A 23,907-nucleotide genomic window follows, 5' to 3' on the forward strand; every position below is an offset into this window, starting at 1 on the left:
TACCTTAAAAATACTAAAGCAAAGTTAGAAAGGCAAACAGTTCTGGTATTTAAGACAGGTATGTAATGTTGCGTGTAGAACAGCTACCTAAATGTACTAATGACAAAAACTTCAGCAAAGACTAAATAAATCATGAGTTTGTTATTTACAAGTTTTGCCAGAAAGAATATTTTCAAAATGATGGAATACTGTAACATTTAAAATCCGTGAAACTGTGAAAATAGCAGGAAATACCTGTAAAGTAATCATGCTTTTGACAAATTTAAATACAGTAAAACTGTGTAATTTTACCAGCACACATTGTGAAAGAACAAATTAGTATTTGTAGAAATACTGATTTTTTTTTAGTCAACCAGTGATATCTGTAGTTTTATCAGATATTATCTGTAATTTATCAAAACATACAAAGTCTGTAAAATGACATTTCTTGTCTTGTTTTAATCATTAATATGCATAATTTTCCTTTCAAATAATGTCATATATCTGTAATGTATTGACATTTTCTGCTGATTTAAATAATTTTTTTTTTTTAAAAGGTGTAATTTTACAGGTAAACATTGTAAAGGAATGATTCTCCATTTGTACATATATTGATTTTTGATGTAGATATTATGTATAGTTTGCAGTTTTTTTAAAAGTTAACATGTAAATTAGAAAATCTGCAAAAAGGTACATTGTTTAAAAAGGTACAGTTAAATACTGTTCAAAAGCCTTCTTCTCTTACAGTGTACAGAGAAGTAAACCATATAAGCCTTCTGAGCTTCGTTTGCTGTTTAAGGAACTCCCATTCATTTGTTGTCAGTACAGCAATATGTCATAGTCACCTCTTTCCTCTAAAAGAAATACTGTTTTCATTCACTAATTATTTCCAGTTGCCTCCATTTTGCTGTTTTTAAATTGCTTTTAAGATGCTGCCAATGACACACAACACTTCCCCCCTCAGATGTTTCACATTAGCAACCTTCCTGTGGCTCAAAAGGCAATGTCTCTCTCTTTCTATGTGGGCTTTTAATTTGAAGCATCTGCAGGAAGAGTTGGGTTATATTTATAGTAATTTAACATTGCTTGATAAAATGTGAAAGCGTACAAATGAGTGCAATTAGTAAATTAAAAGAGCATTTCTGATAGAGGCGAGGAATTCAGATTAGTACAGTGATAAATATGACACTGTTCTTGCACTGTGGAAATGTGTGTTATGCTGAATCTAATCCCACTTGTCCACAAGGGTTCAGGCAATTCTCAGGGTTTTTCTCGCCTTTTTACTTCATGCTTTGTATTGAAGACTTGACTATTATTTGAATACCTCCCCTTCTTTTTAGAATCAAGGATTGTTTGTCGCTATTTGTTGCCACCATCATGCCAGAGTTTTAGTATGAATATCACAGAATACATTTTTGATACCTTACTAAAGAGTTAAAATGTACATTTAAAATAATCTTAGCTGTTTAAAAGCTGGACTGTTAAATGTTTCCTAAATAAAATATTGTAAAGGAATGTAATTCAAACCTGTGCTACCTGGCTACTTTAATGCTCAGTGCTACAGTGAGCGAAGCTAGCAGCTACTTCACATTAAATGAAGCTTCACTACACTGAAGGTAGCGATGATATGTAACAAGCTAAGCTACACAAACGATCCAAAGGTAGTTTACAGTATCAAAAGCTACTTCTTGTATTTTTTTATGTTGAGTTTTATTCACTTCCTGCCTACAGACTGTGAAAAACATGTAGCTAGCTGTGGCAAAAAACTGCAATTCCTCAAATAGCCACTTGAAGAGAATTAATCGTCATAAACTTTAAGAACAAACTTGAAGTAAAAATATAGACGTTTACAGCCTGGTCTCTAAAGTAGATTTCCCATTCATGACTACAGGTACTGTACAGTACATTAAAACTATAATCCATATGTTTAAATTGTATTAAGGTTTAAAGTTATGTGTAATTAGGGCCATGACTGTCCATCATAGGACAATACATGTCCCACCTCACTTTTTTTGCTCATATTTGGATTACGCAGGAGTTGTGGAGAAGTCAAGCGCTGCCAAAATGGCAATGGCGTTAAAACTGCTCTTCAGGAAACCTATGGGTAACACCATGGAGGTTTTATCATCTTTTATGTACAAATCTTTTGTGTTATTTCACACTGCATTGAAACTTCCACTGTGCTTGTTGCTTCAGAAGATGTACAGGGAAGATAGATTACATGGACACTACCACACTACCAAAAGATTATTACCGTACTACTGAAAAGCTGTTTGAGTAACAAAACAGAATCATCACCACCGTGTTAAACTAGCAACAGTTATTCCACTTGGTCAGTAATGACAAAATGTCCACACAATTGCTTAAAACAGACGTTGAACACAGTGCTGTGTTATTTCTATGATGTTTCCGCAAAGTTTCCTTTAAAACAATTATATGATATTTGAGAGGTCAGACTGTTTAACTTCAGGTTTACAGGAAATTATTTGAGACCCAGATTGTGGGCAGCATTCACATATTTTGGGAAAAATCATCATACAGCAAGCAAAATACTTTTTGTTCTGTCTTCCATTTTCTGGAAATGTGTGTGTTTTAGAGAATGAGCACATGGTTCATGTGTTACTCATGTGACAGGAACCTTAAACTGTTTATATAGTCACATTATGAAAATGTGTTTTTCTTGCGAGGACAAAAAGCAAGGCTCCACAAATGTTAAGAAGAAGACGTGCGATGGTAAGATATAGGTCAGGATTAGGCGAGTAGTCGTTATGGTTAAGATTAAATTAAGTGTCCTGGTAATGAATGTACATCAATGTAATGTCTTCTGAAGTCATAGATATACGAGTGTGTGAGTGTGTGAGTGTGTGAGTGTGTGAGTGTGTGTGTGTGTGTGTGTGTGAAGGACATTTGGCGAAGCAGTGCATTTCTTACCATGTGTAGCTGCTCTGAGTGCCATCTCTGTCTAATGCATTATCCAAGCAGCCCTTCAGCCATTTGGTCTGGCCTCTCATTTTTGTGTGTGTTGTTCTTCAGTGTTTCTTCATTTCTATCATCCCCCTCCTGTCTTCCACTGCCCTTCTCCTCCTCCGCACTTTCTTTTTTCATACATAGTACAAATCAAAGGCTCATTTTGGGGTGTAGAACAGTGATTGGAGAGGATAGGATACAGAGGCATCAAACAACTCCAGACTTGTGTTTCAGGATGATTAGTGTAGTGATTTGTATTTGCAGAGCTTTATATCAATACTACATTAAAATTCCGTCATTCACTGCATAAATCTGGCTTAATCTAGTCTGATTATGATCTTTGCTAATTACCAAATGGTTTCATAAGTCATCCTAATTTATATATGATGGAAATCATGCCTATATATATGTATATATATATATATATATATATATATATATATATATACACAGGCACAAAACTCTGTATAAAAACAGGAAAATTCAGTTTTCTGCTATCAGCATCTGAAATTCAAAGTTTCGACTATGATCTGATTCTACTTACTGACCTAGATTATGAGGTTAAGAGAACAGCACAGACAAGCCTGAGTGGTCTGAGTGGTCACATAGTATTTTAAATAAGCCATTTTTCATCCTCTTAATCTTATATACTTTTTAAATCTGAACTGTAAACAAAAATAATCACAACTAGAATGCCTTTTATCTTGGCTAGCATCGTACATGTTGTGTTTGTAACACGTTCTCGTAACCAGTAGGGACAATGGCCAAACATATAAAGGAGTTCATAAAAATCTATTCTATAATGAATCCTTCAATGGCTGAACTTATGTGTTCATTTGACACCGTACTTGTATTTTTTTGTAGGTCTATGTCTTTACCAAGGCGGATCAGTTTTTCACCCATATTGGTTAACATGAATCATTTAATATCCATAATAAAAATTTCCAGGCCTGATTGATTCGCTGCAATACATAAACGGAGTCGATTTGAATCGACGTTTAACTATGCTGTAGACAAATCCCAAATTAAGCAGCAGATTGCCTTGATGTATTTTTTCCAAACTAGTTTTGTGGCAAATTTTTGTTCAAGCTAGAAACTCAAGCTATCCACCGACTGCTGGAATGGGATTCTGGCTTCTTGCATTGCAGCTACAGCTCTGGATTAGTGCATATAGCATAGCATGGTGAAGAAACTCTGTGCTTTTTTAGAGCTGATAGCAGGTTAAAATACGCTTTCTCCTCCTCTAAGGACTGTATGTGGCCTTTTATATTGGCAGCGTCTTGTTCTGTGAGCAGTATAGACATACAGTACGTTGAGGTAACATATGTTCGACTCGCATGGACTTCCTGTTTTCCTCCCACTGAGCTGACAGCGAACATTACCCAGACCTATGTCTGTTGTATGTATCCCACAAACGATCTTTAAACATGACCCTCCATTTCATCATCAGTCATTTCTTTTAGTGAAAATCGACTCTATCTACCCACTGAGTTTTGGAAAAACACAAAGCACACATCTCAGTCTGAGGGAAAAATAAAGAGAAAGCAGGTCTTCACCCTGTCACAGATATAAACAATACAAGCAATCCCAGCTTAATATTGTACATTTTATTACACTGTTGATAGAACATCTCTGCCTTGGAATTGTTTTTATGGATTTATTACTTTTTGTTTCCCTCTGTGTGTCTGCGCATTTTTGTTGATGCTTCTTCAAAATGTAACACATTCTTTCAGCCAAATCCAATTCTCTCTCATGAATAACCTTTACAGTGTATATTAGTAACTTACCAATGTGGACATGGTTTGCATATTATCACCAAAATGTGGCTGGATGGGTGTTTTTAAGGCTTGACTTGGTTTATTGTTTAATGCCACTTTGCCTGTGGCTTAGAAACACAAGTAACACAGATGAGTGTGATAAAAGACGTCAGTAAAATTTGCGTAAAGGGATGCATTATGCCATTAAAATGAAATATTGGCATCCATCCAAAACGCACATTGGCAGGCAGATAATGCCTGTCAGGCAAAAAGTGTACAGTTTTGTTTGAAAATGTTACATAAAAATAGATGTGGGATGTTTAAAATGTAACTTGAAGTCATTTCTTATGTTCCGTCGTATTTTATGTCTGCATTAACATGGTCCGTCACGATTAAAGTAGACATAGTAGCATGTTACTTTCACTATAGGAAAGACGTGATGTTCTCTGTAATTAGGTGGAAAAAACATGCATATATTAGTGCTGGCATCAGCAGTCATCCAAAATGGGTTGGAAATTTTGGCATGTCGGATATAAAAAAAGTCCAATATCATGCATCTCTGGTTTTAGTGTTTTAGTGCAGTAGCTCATAGCAAATCAGAGGAACATCCACATTATTTAAACAGTCAGCTTAGCGGTTTTTGCCTGATATATGTACATGTAAAAGATGTATTTAATTGCTCTGCTATACACTCAGCAAAGCCAAAAAAAAGACAGAACTTAAGCATGGAATACTTCATTTCCAGTCAGTCTTACCAGTTGGGTTGGGTTTAAAACTCTAGATTTTTATATTGTCAGTTGTGAACAGCACATTTCTTGATAGCCAATGCAATTATTAAAAGTTTTATTAAATGTAGAATTGGGAGTCAGATAAGATTATAGGGTTATTATTGCATATTGGCAGATTCAGGCTGTTTATGCTTCTTTATGATAATAACTTCATGCTGGCTGATTTATATTCTTCATATCTCGTGTGTATCTGCTTCATGTTTCAGCTTTTGTGATTGTTTAGGTTCCAAAAAAAGAAGTTTTTGCATAACTGGTTCATATCTTTCTGACAGGCAACTCTGTGAAACTTGTTTATGCAAAACTAATTCTTCAAAAAGGCCTTAAAATACTAAAAACCTTGACACAAATGTTTTGGGCTACTAGGGTGTTTATACAGTATATAGCACTATTCGATTATCAGTTTCAAAGATCTGCTTTTGCAATTTTTGTTGCCTTCTAATTGATTCCCTCAAGCTGAGACATGCGAGGAAAGTACAAAGCAGACAGTGTTCTAGTGTATTTTCTATAGCAGCTGGAAATAAATTCACCCACATTATTGTGATATGCCAGGATTATGTCACCTTTCTAATAAAAGGAAAGGGTGTTGCTCTCTCGTCAGTACATTATAGCTGCAGAATGCACTTTTTTTTCACTCTGGATCTTCTAATATAACATGACAGGATGAACTTGCCTTGATTAGATGCCGTCACTATGATCTGTAAATTAACACACATGAAAGAAGGACAATCAGGTCCCAATGTTCTCCATGATCAATCAAATAAAAGGGCCATGCTCTGAAAAATGTTAATACTGAGTAAAAAAGTACCACCTTTCTTAGCAAATTCTACCAACAAGGATGAACATGGGCAAAGAACATGCCACTGACCCAGCAACTCCAAAGCACATAAGTGTACGACTGAAACTGTACCTATTCTTCAACCAGTCAGTGTGCATAAAGTGTAATCTACCTGCTGGCCTTGTTATTACTGAACTAAAGGACAGATGCAGCACAATTAATGATTTTAACCTCATGATCTTAATCTGAAATGACAACAACATGTCGGAGCAGACCAAATTTGCCTACTGTTTTAAAGTGATCTACCATGTTGAGCTGTAAAATGCAAACTGTTTGTTGCAGAATTGACACTCAACTTCGTAGCTTTCCTTTGAACAAATGCAGCCTCACTAACAACTCTTTGACAGAGTGTGAATCAGTTTGGAGCTGACATGGAGTAAATGTAAACATTAAACATAGTAAACATAGCGTTTCCATTAGGTTTTGTCAGTTTAACGGTAGGTCTGTTCTTCCCGCCACCAAAAATAATGGAAATCATCCTGTAAGAAAATCATGTGTCAAAATCAAAGCATCTTTTATTTATATAGGCATATTTAAAAACAACCTGACTTGACCAAAGTGCGGCACATGTTATATGACAGATAACAACAAAAAATAAGAATGGACACAGGAGGAAACTACTATCCTGAGACTAACTAGAGCTTTAAAATATGTCCGACAAAGCACCTTTTCCTCTTTTTCTCTCTATTTTCACATTTAAAATTTACTGATATACCTTCAAGAAAGCAAATACGTAATAACTAAGATTATTAACTATTTCTGCAATTATGCTTTATTATTAGGGACCTTAATGTCACATGGAACTCCAAAAAGGAATATTTTATATTTACATTTCGCCACTGGCCATTAACAGCTTGCAGTACAATTAAAAACGCACATTTGTAATTGTTAATAAAATATACGCACTTGTGTGCAATCCAGATATGAAAGAACATAAATATATACTGATTGCTGTATGCCATAAAAATGCTCATGCTCGTGTTCAGAACGTCGAGGAAAGCAGCAACGCCGAGCCCTCCCTGCATGTGAACCAGGCGAGTGGTCTTTTCTGTTGTTGTCGGTTTAGGCTGTGATGTTGCAAGAGAGGACGATATGCACAGGAGGGAGATTTGGAGAGGAGAAGGGCAGGGAGGAAGGGATGGGAAGCTGGAGAAAAGAGGTGAAGAAATAAGAGGTGTGGCGTAAAGGAAGGGATAAGCCAGTTTAAGGAGAGGAACGAACGGCAAGGGATGGAAAGAGGGGGGAGGAAAGGAAAGCAGAGAGGTGCCTGTGCTCAGACACAGCCCTGTGTGTTGCCATGGTGCAGGCTCAGTCAGAGCTGCACAGTAGCTTTGTGCTCAGCTAGCTAATTACCACAGACTGCAATGTTGATACGCAGACAACCAAAGCCTTCTGTTTTTTCCAGGAGCTCCTTTGATTGCCACATTGACACAACTGTCAAGGAACAAATCTTTTATTTCCATGCAGAACTGACATGTCTGTGTTGTGATGTAGGAGCAGCAGCTATAAATAGGATACAAAAATGTGCTATAGGTATGTGGTGAGCAGCGTTATCGAGCGTTGTAGTGGTGCTCTGCTGTGTCAGCCGAGCCACTTGTGTAATATAAAGAGCTCTTCTAGCCCAGAGCTTCATTGTCCATAGACTGCTGCTGCTGCTGCTGCTTACTGAGAGCCTGCAGATCCTGATCAGCCTGCTTATAAAACCCAATATGGGCCATTGTGGATTAATATTCACCATTAAAATTTCCAATTATGTAATCAGCCAAATCCTAGCCCTGCATATGTTCACTGGAATATCTCAGAAGGCGGGAATGAGGGAGGGGAGGAGAGGGGCTGTCTGAGTGACAGGAATGACGCAACACCAATTCATGCACCCACAATTTAATAAGATGAGTCCCGCTGTTTCAACAAATCAAGGTGTGCTAAAGAAATTCAGACTGCCATTCACATTGCATTAACGTTTACTGTAACCAGCTCCAAAAGGAAAGCTAAAAGCAGTTGTTTGATGTTTTTTAAGCTTTTAAAAAATATGAGATGAGGTTTGTTTTGTTCTTCTCCTGTTTTTTTTATCCCTTTAGCAGTAATTCAATTTGTGCACAAACATTGGCTATGATTATGTAATAAAATATTCAGTCTGATAGTTCATCCTGTCGAACACTTTGACTAAGCTCAGACAAAGCCAGAGTGAAATTTAATTAGTATTTTAATCTTGTGATGTTTGTTCAGATTTTATTTTGTTGGTTGATTCTTCTAAGATGCATTTTGGATCTACTATATTACATTACAAATTCACCAAAATGTTTCTGTTGTTTATACTTGATTTCTAGTTCATAGATGTGTGTTACAAAATGTCAGAAAATTGTGAAAAATTCATCTAATAATTTTTTCATAGTTGTTTTTTGTCTGACCAACAGCCCGAAATTCAAAGAGATTTAGTTTTTACAATGGGCAAATAAAGAGTACAACAGTAATTTTTTACATTTGAGAAGTTGGAGCCAACAAATGATTGCCTTTTTGGGGAGGAGAAATACACATACAGGATAACACAGATTTCACATCTGTATGCTGAATATAAAGTTACATCCAGGACAATTGGTTTAGCTTAGCACAAAAACTGGAAACATCTTCACACATCTAGCCTGGCTCTCTCCAGACTAGATGTGTCTATTTTGGAGCTTCAGCTGTGCTGCACTGCAAATTTTGATGACTTTGATTGCAAGAAGTCAGGATAGCTCTTTCTCTCCATTTCCCGTCTTTGAGATGAGCTGAGCTAGTTTGGTGTAGCTACGTATTTGCCCATTCCAAAATCAAAGTATAAAAACAAGAGTTAGATATTTTACAAGCTGTTGGTGAACAGTAAGTTGCCTAGCCACTGCTTCAAGTCAAAAATGGTAAATTTTTGTCTTAAAGCTTTGGCTTGTAAGGATTACATATATGAAATGTAATATTTATTCAGTTACATTTAGAGATGGAGATAAGCAGATGATTACAAGATATATATTTTATAGAACTTAAAAAGATTAGATGTAAGGTGATATGCATTTGCATCTGCAGTTTAAAAACTATTTAAAAACTATTTTCTCAGTCCATGCAAGTATAAAAATATATCTTGCTAATATACATATTGTTTATAATACAATTTTAATCTGGATCAAAATTGAACAAGATGAGGTTTTATGGTGGATTTGTGCCATACTTTTTCAGGGTCTGTGACTTCAGTCTCTGCTGTACAGCTACAAATTTTGTAGTTTTGTTTGTGCAGGTTAGACCAACAACATATTGAGTGTTTAATACAGAGCTTTAGAGATGCTAGTGTGCAGATTTTGTGAGCTTTGTTTGAAAAAAGCCAGTCTACCCATTTCTCTCTATTTCCTTTGTCTTTAGGCTAACCTGAGCTAATTGTCCCCTGGATGTAGTGTCATATTTGCCAGATGAACATAAGAGGCATCTAACCTCTCGTTTAACTTATAGCAAGAAGGCAAATTATTACCCAAAATGCCAAGCTATCCCTTTAAGCTCCAATCCACTCCCAGGGAGAATTTCCATTTTCAGCACATTCTGAAACTAAAAGCTAATGTTTATCTCACTGCGTTCGTATGTAGATGGCTACAGTCCATACATTTTGTCATTGTGAGAGCCAGCTGGTATACAGTGTTTCATCACAGAAGTCCCAGTTTGATGTGTTGGAACATTAAAGCTTTGAGTGTTCTCAGTTCACTGTGTCATCTCTCCAGTCCAATAAGATGGCTGCTCTGATATTGGCTGAGACGCATTCTTTAGGGGACCGTGTCTGCCTGAACACAACCCAAGGAGGGCAGAGAAAAATGGCAAATCTGGACCCTCGACAGGAGGCAGATTGATTTGGCAATCACCAAAGTGCTACAAACGTTTAAAACAATGCCCTGTTTTTCCCTCTGCTGTTTGGCGCTAAATACATAAGCATATGGATAAATGTGCTCATGTATTCATAACTATCAGAGGGAAACTAGAGGCACGGCTCTTGTTTTTGTTGCCTCGCCCGTTGTCCTACTTACTGTAATTCTTCATCACTTTCAACACCTACACTTATTGTGAGCCAAAACTCAGCCAAGGGTAGTGAATGGAGATATGTGTGTGTGTGTGGGTGTTCCCGAGTGGAGCTTATAGAAGAGCATGAAACCTCAACCATGACAGTAGGATCTCTGCTGCTGTATGTGGAGACAGACTGAACCTCCTGGGAGGTGGGGACCAATGGTCTTCATTGGCCTTTGGGTCCAAGTTAACCTCATTATTTTAATTGTATTATTTTCATAGTTGTTACTCTATGAATTATTTGTTTGCTCTTTGTATTTTTAGTGCTGTCTCATGTTTTTATTTGTAAACCAGCACCAGCTGATGAGCTGTAGTTGCCATTTATCTACTACTGGATTTAAAGACAAATAAAGGAAAAAAAGAGGAAAACAAATCCTTAATTTTTTTGCAATAAAATGCATTGGAGAGGTTTAAGGACCATCGTGTCCCTGGGGGAGAGTGTTCACAACATCTCTGAGACCATGAAGTAAAATCACAGTCCAATGTTCCCAATTAAAAAGAAAAAAAATCTAAAACTAGAGAGTCTAATTGCAGCTCAGAAGATTGTGTTCTAGGGTGCTGAAGGAAATGAATAAGGAAAATGAAGGTGACAAAAGTGAATCGGAGCAAAGCGAAACAGAGCAGAGTGCTTTCACTGACAAACTACAGAGCACTGTGAACCATCAGATGTGTTTGGTGGTAAATAGTTTCAGATTGTTCATTTTTATATGGATTCCTTTGAGTTGCAGTGAGATACTTCTCTGAGAATTTGTTTTAAATTTAAGAAGGATAAGGCAGAGGCAGACAGCTTGAGATCATTTAAATGACACAGTTGACTGACTCTCATGTATGCACGGTAAATCTGAAGCTGCAGCCTGCAGCCAGTTAGCTTAGCACGAAGACTGAAAACAGCTAGCCAAGCCAACAAAAATCCCCCTACCAGTGCCTCTGAAGCTTCCTAATTGAAGTCTCTCCTGTCATTGATTAAACCCTTACAAGCTCATCTCTCTAAGAATCAAGGTTACATAATTTGATTTTTTTGTGATGAAAATAACCCCATCCTACCTTAAATGGTAGATGTAACGCTACACTATTGCCTCAGTGACGTTGCCGCTTCTCCTCTCAGTGCAAACCTACTAACTCACTGCAGCTAAGCACACCAGCTCACCTATGACTCTGCTCAAACACTGTAAAACTACACTGTAAAGAATAAAGGTATTTAACTGTAACTTTTTGGAACAATTTACTGTTGTTTTACAAGTTTCTCTGTTTTGTTAAATTAAAGATAATGTAAGTAAAATCACAGAATAAAATTATTTATTTACATGGAAACCAAAAAAACTGTCCAAACTTGTCAATAGTTTCCACATCAAAAATCTATATTCTTAAAAATGATAATTGGTTCTTTTGTAGTGTTTTACTTAAAATTACACAATTTTTTTCTCTATCAAGGGCAAAAAAAACCAAACAAAAAAAAAAACAATTACAGGTAAAAAAAAAAAGGAAGATCTATGTATATTAAGGTCTAAAAAATGGCAGATTTTTTTTGACTGTGTCAACCTTCAACCCGTGTATTTCTACAAATGGTAATTCTTTTTTTTTTTTTTTTTTTACATATGACCGTAAAATTACACGATTTTTTAAGATACTCACCGAAAAAATTTATGTTATAGATATTTGCTGTTATTGTCACAATTTTTCAATTTTTTAAAGATTTTTTCTGGCACTGTTGCTGTCAGATTTTCCCTTTTTAATAGATTTTTGTTAACATTGTACTGCTACATTGCTACACAATGACAAGTGGTATCACAGAGGTAATTCAGCCATGAATGTTAAAACCAGAAACCAATTCCATAGTACTTTAATGATACAAAACGTCATGCCCTGCAGCTTGACAGATTTGGTTCCTTAGGTTTGTTGCATATAAAACTCCAGCAGTCTGAGTGTGTTATTTTTGAGACTGTCATCAGTACACTGCAGTTTAAGGTGGAATTGCTCAACCACGACGTTCTCTCCTTATTTTCCTCCCTATTATGGTGTGTCCTCTAGCATATAAAAAACACCATATGGATACGTTAACAAGGTACCAAACTTGACTGTCGTTGAAGGTGGTCGTAAATGATTATATATTATGTGTTTAGTCCATGCAAAAACTTTTGTGGTGAAATGACAGTTAGCCAGATGGCAAAATTTTGTCTTTAATCTTGAAGCAAATAACATATAATATTCAATCATCCATCCATCCATTCCATTTTCCTCCGCTTATCTGGGGAGTATTCAATCAGTTAACTATATAGATGCTGATAAGCAGATTTTTGTGAACATTTGACAGAGCCAGTCTTCTAAGCTTACCTGTCTCTTATATCTTCTCAACTGTCTATTTTATTGAAATAAAACTTTAAGGGCTTTAAATTCTGAAAAGTATGTGACATCTTTTACCTTTGGAGACTGAGCTGTAATACACTGTGCATATTTCATTTCTAAATGCTCATCCACTCATGCTCGCCCACATGTCTCCTGTAGTTGCTCTTTGCCTATTACTTTCAGTAAAGATGTAAATATTCTAAAAACATTTAGATTTATTTAAGGACGTTTTCTACATTGTTATTGAATGTTTATAGTCTCACCTTGTCAAGTCATACCTCAGCAACACACCTGGCACATTCATAGCTTCACACAGAGAATGCAGCGAATCAAAAATAAACCTAAAAAAAAAAGATTAATTCAAATAAATAAAAGCTGAAGAAAACAATCACACCAACAGAATAATACAGTCGTGTTGACTGAGAAGGCAACATGACAGTGGTGAAAGCGTCAAAATGGCAGCGCTCAATTGTGTGTGGTTGTCACCGGTACTGAGCTGAGGATCCAAAACACCAGAGAGAAGCAAGCTTAGCAGCTCTTTCAGCTTAGCAACAAAGGGTAGGAACTAGTCAAGAGTGGTGAGCTAACATGCTGCAGTGACCTCTAATGTAGACGAAGGAGTGGGGGTGGGATTATGTGAAGCATACTGATGACACTCGCACATGACAGGCTTGGTTCAGTGGAGCCTCACCATAGCACATGTGGTAACTTTCATTGGAGCTGTTACTTTGTGACCGAGCCTCCCGGTGCAGGCTGTGCCATGGAGACACCAGTGACTAATGCAAATTAGCGGTGCAGTAATTGTCAAAACAGGGGATCTGAATTAAAAAACAGCACTGATTATTGACTGTTTATAGTTTTGCAGGAACCATCTTTAGCACAACAGTTGGCTGTTGCCATGAGAGGTAGCACCTGTAATTCTGACACCCACTCATTAGCAGCAACATTTGAGAAGCAGGGGTGACTCAGTCTGACGAATAACACTGAGACATCACTTGTAGTGTTGCTTTATACATGTACAGTGCTTCACAGCAAAGAATAATGCTGAAGCCAGTACCTGTTTTGGATTCATCTCAAATCATTTTGATAGAGTTAGTTTATTGAAGCTATTTGTCCAGTTAGCATGCATTCTCTGGTTTCAGCATTTCAGCTGGACAATTTGCAGCTTCCGTTTGTGTTATGTAACTGTAAATGGAATAAATTAGAGTTTTGAACTGTTTGGAGTGTCAAACAAAATTTGCAGTCTAAAAATAATATCTGGTGTTCCGAGAACATTTTCAAAAAAGAGATTGATCTGTGAGACAATTAATTCACTTATATATATATATTTTAAAATGTTTATTTGTAATTAAAAAAAACTTAGAACATGACACTAATATGTATTCAAATTGAACTGATTTATTTTGAAAGCCACAAGTATGTCTTTAAGAGGCTACAGGTTGCATTTCCTTCTGAGAAAATCGTATTTATTAATTTGAAATTTAGATTTTTAGTACAATTAAATGAAGTCCATTGTATTCAAAAAGCCACTATCACAAATCTGAATCAAGAGGCTTTAACATCTGTACAACATACAACATCGTCTGTCTTAGACCCTGACTCAAATAATCACATGCAAAAATCTGCCATATAACAATGCACAAAATAATTGTATTAGAATATAATGATATAGACTCAGTGACTGTAGTGTTACCAGTAGAGACATGGCCAAAATGACTAGAACATTTTCATAATATTAGTTTTAATGATAATTAATGACATATTATAATGTCAGTTTATCACACTGTATGGCAAATACAAACTAAAATATAATCTAATTAATTATGAAATTCATTTGCCATGTTTCACTTTTTCATAATTTAGAATTTTTGTAACAATTTTCTTGAATTCGGGGTTTGACATGTAGACATATATAGCTTATTTAGAGAAGCTAAATAAGATCAGATTATGGCTAAAAGCTGACAAACATGATATCAAACTATCACCCATCTCAAGTATTGTCCTCTTTGACCGCAGACATTTTAGACATCGTGTCATGGAAGGAGAAGCACAGCTGTTACCACTATAATAGCATTAGCAATGGCTCACTTCTACTCAAATGTCCCAGTGAACCACGACATTGTGACAGTGAGGCAGCATGAACAATATCAGCTGCTGTTAATAGAATTCTCAACCTGTATTTTTCCCACTATGACACGGCAAAATGCACACTTATCCACAGTACATATATATATATATGTCAAAGGCACACACAGGGGGAGACACAGTCAGGTTCAAACCTGATCAATTGTCAGCAGACGTGTAGAAGGCTCTCTCGAGCAACCCTGTTATGAATATTCGTGACACTAAGTACTTTTCCCTGTGTGGTTGCACTTGTGAAGGTCAAACTAGCCAGCTCTCATTTGGAGCTGCTCAGCATGACTGAGAGGTAAGCCAGAGCATGCTTTTGTAATATTACATAAAAATGAGGAGGGAGCGCTGCTGACAGCTGTGACGGGCTATTAATTATAGTTTCGTAGATGTGCGTCCATGGTGTGTGTGGGGAGGGTTTGGTGCTGAGGTGGACACAGTCAAAATGCTCAATCATAGCCATCAAATCTGAAAACTTTGAGCTTTAATGGGACCATTTTATGGGTGAACTAATTAATTTCCTCATTGAAATGAATGCCTGAATTCAGCCGGTGTTGTAGAAGGAGAAAAGGAGCACTTGACCTTTACCGCTGTGGGATTTTCTTTATTGCATCTCGTTATTCCACCTTTGTCCCTGACATTGAGTTTTGACAGTGTCTGTGAGTAAAGCATCTCTGGCTGTCATGTGTTTATCCTCCTCAGATCCATCCGTCACTTCTTCTCTCACCTTGCTTCTCGCCTTCCCTCTTCCCTCTGGCACAGGGGGTACAGCGTGAATGAGATGTTGGGTGCATTGTAATTGAGTAGGTATTGATTGGACTGCAGCGTGGCCTACAAGAGGCCAATGAAAGCTGGAGGATCAGAGCATCACCACTGACTGCATCTCTCCCAGATTCTGCAAGAAAACATAAACGCACCACTGCTAGAAGCACCTACATTTTTAGATAAATAAACCTGTCATAGCATGCCTTGTTCCCCTATCTGCCATTAGCGCTGACTTTAGATCCAGGAAGATCTTCCTTCAGCATAGGCTGTATCATCTGACTGACTGGGTGCATCGTCTGAGCATGGTCAACTGTCGTATTTCACTGCGATGTCACCACTGGAGACTGAGCTCCCATGTCAGTGGTGAGAGAGGAAGTGATACGAAAATGTTTGCTAAGGAAGAAGCGGGTATTGCCCTGTCAGCGTGCCGCCGCTGTGCACAGGCTGAACCCTGTTGTTTTTCCTCTCTGCTTTACATTCTTTTTAACAGTTTTTAACTGTAATCACAGTGAAGTTATTCATAACAACTTGTAAAATCAAAGGAAAAAAATGTTAATTCCTATGTTAGCCATTAAAAACAACAGACTAAAACTGTAAATAACAGCTATATAAAAAATCTGTATATGTACTGATTTTTGAATTTGAATGAATTTGGTCTTTTACAACTTTAGCTGTAAAATTACACTATTTCTGCTATACTTTGCAAAAAGGTAATTATTTGTAGATATTTGCTGGTATTTGAATGAAAAATTATGTAGATTAAGGTTCAAAATAGTAGTTTATTTTCAATGTTGTTTTACAGATTTTCTTTGTTAAATTAGAGATAATATTTAGTAAAATCACAGAAATTAAATATTAATTTACATGTTGCTTGTACATATCAAACTATACATATTGTCCACATCCTAAAATCAACAGTTTTACAAATCGTGATTTGCTTTTACTATGTGTGATAATAAAATGACAGTTTTGCTGTATTTAAATCCACTAAAAATATCATTATTCACACAGATATTTGTTGTTCTTTTCACCATTTTCTCTTTTCAGTTTTTCAACATTACAGCATTCCACCATCTTTTTATGTTTTTCTTTGTTTTAGCATCCTTGCTGCCAGATTTTGTCCGCATCCTCGAAAACACAAAACGTATTGCTGACAGTCAAAAAAGACTGCCAGGGTTTAACATTCCTAACATTATTTCCATCAAGAGTGATGCAGACATGTAGCTGTACACATATAATGTGGGGATACACCAACGTTTTGAAAAAATGTGATTACATTGTTAAGACTGCTATTTCTCTGTTTATTTTATTTTGATGACCAACTGCAGTATGTTTCTCTGCCATTGTGACCATACGTTAAAAGAGAGACAGCATGCAACCACATTCAGATCTTAAAATTGTGTTAAATAACTTAAAGAATAGCACCTTTCACAGCTTGTGAATTATTATTTTTTGCCTGCTTGTTGATTGTTTGTGTCACTCATCTTTTTAAAGCCACATCTATACATTAGATGTGGAGCAACACCTGCAGGCAGCTAACTTAGCTCTGCTTAAAGACTAGAAAAAAAGAAAGCAGCTCTCGCCTGGTTCCTTCTGAAGGTGAAAAAAAAACATCATTTATGAAAAAGCAAATTTTAGTTTTTCCACTTCAGGTTTTGCACAGATAAAACAAGCAGGATGTATTGTGTTAATCAGCTTTAGAGATGCTAGTAGGCATATTTATTTCCATATTAACATAGTTTCAATCTTCTCATCCAACTCTATGCAAGGAAGCAATTAAGCGTAATCCCCAAAATGCTGAACCTTTTCTTTAATGTAGATGATGAATCATATATCTGCCTGACAAACCATTTGCTATTAAGCACAGCACAAGCAGATCAAAAAAACTTGTCAGCTATGCAGATCTTTAAACTCCTTAAACACAGACACACAACAGAGGTGTTTGAAATTCACTTAAATCAGTACTCCTGACTCCAGTGCACCTATAATGTCATATTTTGCACACTTCCTTCCATTCATTCATTCATTCTGTCCAGTCCATACGTCACGATAACACATTACACACACATTTTCTCATGACTTGAGATGCAGTGTGTGTGTGTGTGTGTGTGTGTGTATGATGTGGTCAGGCAGCACTGAAGGCAGTCAGGCACATCCAACCAATGGCCAGGCCTGTTTGAGCACAGCGCCGCATAAGCTGCAGTGAGGTAACAGTGAGAGCTCTGAGAGGTGAAGCAGGGGAGGTGGACAAGTAGACTCGCTGGCCAATACCGAGCAAGCACTGGTTACCATGGGAACACATTGATTATTTAACAATTTGGACGAAGCATGCACCATGCACTTGCCAAGGTTCACTGGGAGTCTTTGTAGCTCTACTGTCCCAAGGGTCTGCAGCCAAGTGAGTTCTGTGTGGTGCAATGCCACCAGGACATGATACACTTACACTGTGATGCCGAGAGACAAGAGACAGACTCACAATCTCAACTGACAGAGGAGCAAGATGACAGATCGATGAATAAGAAACTATTATGAACAGATGGGTGAATGAACCTGGGGAGAGAAAGAAAGCGCTGTAGCGAAGGAATTTCATCACCTCTGGTGGTCAGTAGGGACTTGTTGTAATGATCTCATGCTGGGGAAGCAGTCTGGGTTTATTGTCATTGTGTGTACATGAGGTCTTTGTGTTCAGTGTGGTCGCTTGCTGTGTACATGAGGTCTTTGTGTTCAGTGTGGTCACTTGCTTCCATATATCAGCCCATTTGCATGGTAGTCCATACAGTGTTGTGCCAAAGCTACTGTGCATTGCAGGTGCGAAGAAGTAAAGAACAACAACTGTGTAAACAGCCTTAATAATTCATGTTTTGAATTAGAAGAGAACTATCTGCCATATGCTGTTATGCCTGTGAATTCCATCCATCTGCCATGGTCACATTAGGAAAAAAAAAAATCTGCCCTGCAAGTTAAAAGGTGACCTTACTCCACTTCCTTCTGCTATCTAGCAAGTCTTTTTGCAAAAAATCTGAAAATAACTTTCATACATGGCGTTGTTTCCTTTGACCTGGGAAAAGTCATGTTTGTTCACTCGACTCACTTAACTAATTTGCAAAAATAACATCCAATCAAATGAAGGCAGAACTGAGATAACTAGAAACCTTTGTATGCTGTGTAAAAGCAGGGACCTATGAATTGGATGTGATTATCCAGATAATAAACCTACACACAGATCACATGCGTGATTGAGGACGTCAAGCCTTCGAAGGATAATCCAAGTCAAATGACACATCTTCACAAAGAAAATTCTTTTAGATCTCTAAATGCTGATTGTTGCTGCATGTGAATATTCCCCTTCAAGAGCTGATACTAGTGTCTATACGTAGCAGAAATCACATCTTTTCAGTGCAGAGGCACAGTTATTTACATGACCATCTGTAGCTGTTGTGGTTATTCCAAGTTAAGTCGCCGAGTCGTCTTGTTCAAATCAAGTCTCAAGGCCTTGTTTTTTGAAACTTAGTGGTGGTTAAAGTCCACATCAAATTCCAGTGTACGGCTCTGGCGCTGCACCACATCTGTAATCTTTCGTTGCCTTACCAATTGAATCTCTTGAAGTTCTCTGACCCACATTCACCTGCAACTCACTGACAGACATTCCCATCCCCTTCTGGGTTGACATCAGTGTGTAAGAGACTGTTTTTGTGTTTGAATCTCAGATCCTGGCAGGGAAATCCAGATACTGTAAGTCAGTGTTTGTCCTCTGTTCGTCCTCTGGGACGAGTGTAGCTTTGACGGTGCTCTGTGCTACCTCCATTATGTGATACAAACTTCAGTGGTGGTTCAGACTTCAAGGTCTTTAATCAGCTGTCTCGTTTCTGTGCATGAGGTTATCACAGAGGTGAGAGCAGGTTAGCCACAGTCCCTAAAAGGAAGGGGTAATCCAATCTAATCCAAGTTACCTGAGTAAATTGCCAAATGTTAAACAAACTCATGTTGAGATTACCCGTGTTGAGATTATCTTCCATTATTCCTTTATGTTTGCTTGTTATGTGAGATTAAGATAAGGGATTACACAACAATCCCAGGCCAGGATAATACTGCTTTTTTTTTTTTTTTTTACAACTGATGGGTTTAATGTCTTTCAGCTGGACTTGTAGGTTCAGTGATCCCATTGGGTTGCATTGTTCGGATATGATACTTATGATAAGCACTGCAGGCATTATACTGTAACAGGTGGGTTTTGTCACATGCGGTCTCAGAAGTGGATCCAGTAGCTTAGTCAGTTACATAGGGACAACAGTAGCCAATGTGTTCCCTTGTGTTGCCCTCAGGCTGTGTTTCATCACGTCTTGCTGTATTGACTTTGCTTTCACGGTTTTCATTCACAATAGACTGTCACTATCATGGCTGCCGTGGGTTTTACAGCCATAATACAGATGCTGCCTCCATTAAAATCTCTGCTGGATTTCGGGAATGTGCTATGAGTTGGGGTCTAAGATGAAGGGAGCGAAATGTACAAAGCTTTCATGAGAAATGTGCAAACACAAGCACAGACATGAGCATCTGTTAGTCCGTGTGCAGATTACAGCCAAGGCCCGATTGTGCTGACTGGGAGGGGGAGTTGCAGCCACAGCTGTCCACAGTCATAGCACATCACCACTGAGTGGAGCGGGTCAAATCTACAGCTCCTGTTATTTGGAGAGCAACCTTCATTACTGGGAAGCTCAACATCAAGAAGTGTGAAGGGCTGGAGAAGTGATGCACATCTTGTGAGGTGCTTTTGATCAAAAGAGCAAATATTTGTTTTGTAGAGGTGTTGTAGTCACATGCAGCTTGATTAAAATCCCTTCCAGAGAGGCTTTTATTGCTTCTTAAGGAGTTTGATCTCACAGTGGATGTCTTTAATAGTATTATCCAAGGAGTTGAAAGTAAAATGGACATTACATAGAACAGCTAAGTTGATTATTGTATTCTTTGAGTGTCTTACAGATATCAATCGATTGATTTTAAATCAGAATTGCAGTTTGAAGCGACAAGCTTAACACATTTTGAAGACTGCAATTCAGACTATGCATTGTTTGATGAAGGGATAAATAATTATATCACAAGTCAAATCACGACATCTGTCAGACAAATGACAGTTTTCTCCAAATCATTCAGTTGTCCTGTGATGGCTTTCCCTTGAATATCTGTATGTATGGTAATTGTGGGAAGATTTTTTTTTATCGTACATTTCCATTTTTAGATAGAAATGTCCTGAAATGCTTTGTCAAGTGTTACCAACAACACACTTTCTCTTATTATTTTGAACTAATGAAATCTCAAGTAATATTCAGTCTCAATAATTTTTTATGTTGTTTATTTGTCCAATTAAGCTGTGTTTATGCACTAAACACTGTACAAACATAGCAGTATCGCTGCAGCTGCAGGCTGGTGTCAAATTAAAGGAATAACCAACAGAAATGTGAAAATACCATGTACCGTCAGAACATCTTTCATGCTGCTTGGAATTTATTCTTTAAGTCTTGGAACTCTGCTGAAGGAATGAACACCATTATTTCAAAAGATTTTCTTTCATTTGCTGTTTTGATGGTGGTGATAGAGAGCACTGTCTCACACCTCGGTCCTAAACCTCCCATATGTGTTCAGCCAGGTTGAGATGTGGTGACTGTGAAGGCCATAACATATGATTCACGTCATTTTCATACTCATCAAACCATTCAGTGACCTCTCATGTCCTCTGGATGGGGGCTTGTCATTCTGGAAGAGACCACACTGATCAGTATAGAAATGTTTCATCATAGGATTAAAGAGACCTCTCAGAACAACTCTGTAACTCTGCAACTCTTTAAGGGAGCAAGTGGATCCAAATTATGCCAGCCAAGTGTCCTCCACAGCCTAAGAAAGCCCCTTCAGTACACGGGTCAATTTTTCATTTTTTTCCCTTTAATTTGTCCAACACATGTACTTCCACAATATACAAGCATTGGCACAACAGTATACTTTATGTACAAAATTGCATCATAAGTAGGATGCATTATGTGATTCAGGAGAAAGATCAGAATCTGTTGCTTGAGCACAGCCAGTGTGTCCATACACTGGTAAGATGAAGGTGAGAGGGTGAGATCGGGTGAGGTGGGGGAGGGTGGGACTAAGATAGACAGCTAGTGATTTTCTCCTCAGTGTTGGACCTCAGGAAGTATAAGGTCCCCAAACAGCGCTGTCAGCATCCCCTCACCCACACAGCTCGATCAAATCAATACAAAGTAGACAGTCGGTGTGCTGAAGTAAAGGATGGCCATCAAGCTGCTCCAACCACTGTGTCGCCTCCTTCACACTGCTGCTTCTCTGCTTTCACTCTGAGCGCTTTCCTTCTCCGGTCATCCCAAAGCAGGGACAGAAACACCAGGTGGCACAAAAGAGCTGAGCTGGGAAGTTAAGTGAACTGTGAAGCCTAATATCTAGCACTTTATTAATTCAGTTTATGAATGCTGCCTCTGTTGCTGTTAATCCTTACAGTTAATCTGTGTTTAACATTTGACGTTTTAAAAAAAACTTAAGATGTATTCATTTAGAATAGAAAGGGTCAAGAAAAAAATCTATTTTAATTATAGTTTGTAGTTGATTCAGTTCAACAGTTATTTTCATTACTGACTGATCTATCCATTATTTTTGCAATTAATGGGATTATTTGCTTAATAGTTGCGTCTAAACAATTAACACTTAAAAAAAGGCTCATGACAGTGTGACAGTGATATTTTGTAGATGCAGCAAATAGTATTTTTTTTCTCAATAAATGGCTGAAACAATTAAATGATCATCAGAATAGTTGACAGTTAAGTTTCTGTTGACTAAACAGTTTGATTGAAGAGATGCTTTACATGCCGTAGGCTGCAAATGACAAAGATATTTTATTATCAATGCAGCAACTGCTTAGCTTGTAAAATATGAGAATTTAAACTTAAATGGCGTCTGACAAATCGCAGATACCGAAGGTCTTAAATTAACATTTATAATAATCTGAGGAAAAGCAAAAAGCCCTCAACATTAAAACAGGAATCTGAGCAGGTGTTAATTAATTTTCAACAACACTGTAAATTAATTTTCTTTGATTTGTCTAATTGATTAATCAACCTACTACTTTAAGACAAAAACCCCCCAAATACATTAAGTGTTAGACTGTCATTTGATATTAGTGTATAATAAAATATAATAAAGAGTCATTGTTGGTTCAATATATTGCCTTAATCCTAAACTATATATTATGAAGTCGTATTTTGTACCTTCTATTTTATTTTCTTCTGCGTTTGCATCATTCTGTAAATCCTTTCGTATAAACTAAGTGGTTACCACCATAAAATCATGCATTTTCTGTGTGATACTACACAGTGTTATTTCTCAAGTGTGTTGAACGAAAGTGAAAGTAGATGTGGGATACACGTATTGTGCCAACAGCTGGTACACAAGCCGGTTTGTTTTATGAGGTGACCGCAGGATGTCTGGCTGTGGCGGTTAATAAGCAGCGGTCTCTCTTCCCCAGTCCTCATTCTCAGTCCTCACACCTCCCAACCCCCTCCCACCTCCTCCATGTCCCTCCCCACAGTCTCAGTCCCAAGGAGACTCACTGACTGTTCCTATGGCATCCGTTCACTTTGCTCCCAACTGATAGTGTGTGTACCGCATTACGTCTGCGTGCTGCCCGCCTCACACACTGAGATAATGTGTATCTCTTCATATTCACAGGCCAACCCTCCCCCCATCATTGTCAACGCAGACTCACTAGATGCAGGCCCTTATGTAAGTATCTGTTCTCGCTGTCTGTACAGTATATATCCCTCTCATTCACACTTCATCTGTTTCGGTGCATGAACATGTTTGCATGTTTGTGTGTGTGGATGAAAAGGCCTCCTCCTGGTAGCAACATGCTGTTTGCCATGTGGACCGACATCCATTATCCTATTGATCCTGCCTGTTTGTAGAGAATGTGCGTACTGCAGTTGCACATGTAGTGTGACAGCGTATATGCATTTTTTAGAAAGAAACAAAGAAAGACGCCTTTCATTGCAACAAATCAGAAATTCGTGGTGGTGTTTTTAGCTAGTGAAACTGTTGAGTGTATGTTCTCTATATTTTGTCAATAATCCAATTTTCCACGGTTCTCTGTGCTCAGTTTGCACATAGATCTACTCTGTATATATGGTAAAGGATTTAGCTGAAAGATTTAAACGCTTTTCTTTTTTTTTTGACTATATTTTTAGGAAATGGCATCGTTTGTGCTCAG

The 23,907-nt window shown here is 37.6% G+C and overlaps 1 protein-coding gene across 15 annotated transcripts in view; it reads left to right on the top strand.

The window, feature by feature from the left end:
- Positions 1–23,907, top strand: part of dlg3 (discs, large homolog 3 (Drosophila)) — a 92,416-nt gene that overhangs the window by 33,750 nt on the left and 34,759 nt on the right. For 12 of the 15 annotated variants that reach the window (XM_051954927.1, XM_051954929.1, XM_051954930.1 and 9 more), the window contains one exon: positions 23,370–23,423. The exons of the other annotated variants lie outside the window; for them this stretch is intronic. In XM_051954927.1, the coding sequence (XP_051810887.1) occupies positions 23,370–23,423 (54 nt within the window). The remainder of the gene's footprint in view (positions 1–23,369; positions 23,424–23,907) is intronic. 15 annotated transcript variants of the gene reach the window in all.

The sequence above is a fragment of the Acanthochromis polyacanthus genome, chromosome 10 (assembly GCF_021347895.1).
Source record: "Acanthochromis polyacanthus isolate Apoly-LR-REF ecotype Palm Island chromosome 10, KAUST_Apoly_ChrSc, whole genome shotgun sequence".
Taxonomy (NCBI): domain Eukaryota; kingdom Metazoa; phylum Chordata; class Actinopteri; family Pomacentridae; genus Acanthochromis; species Acanthochromis polyacanthus.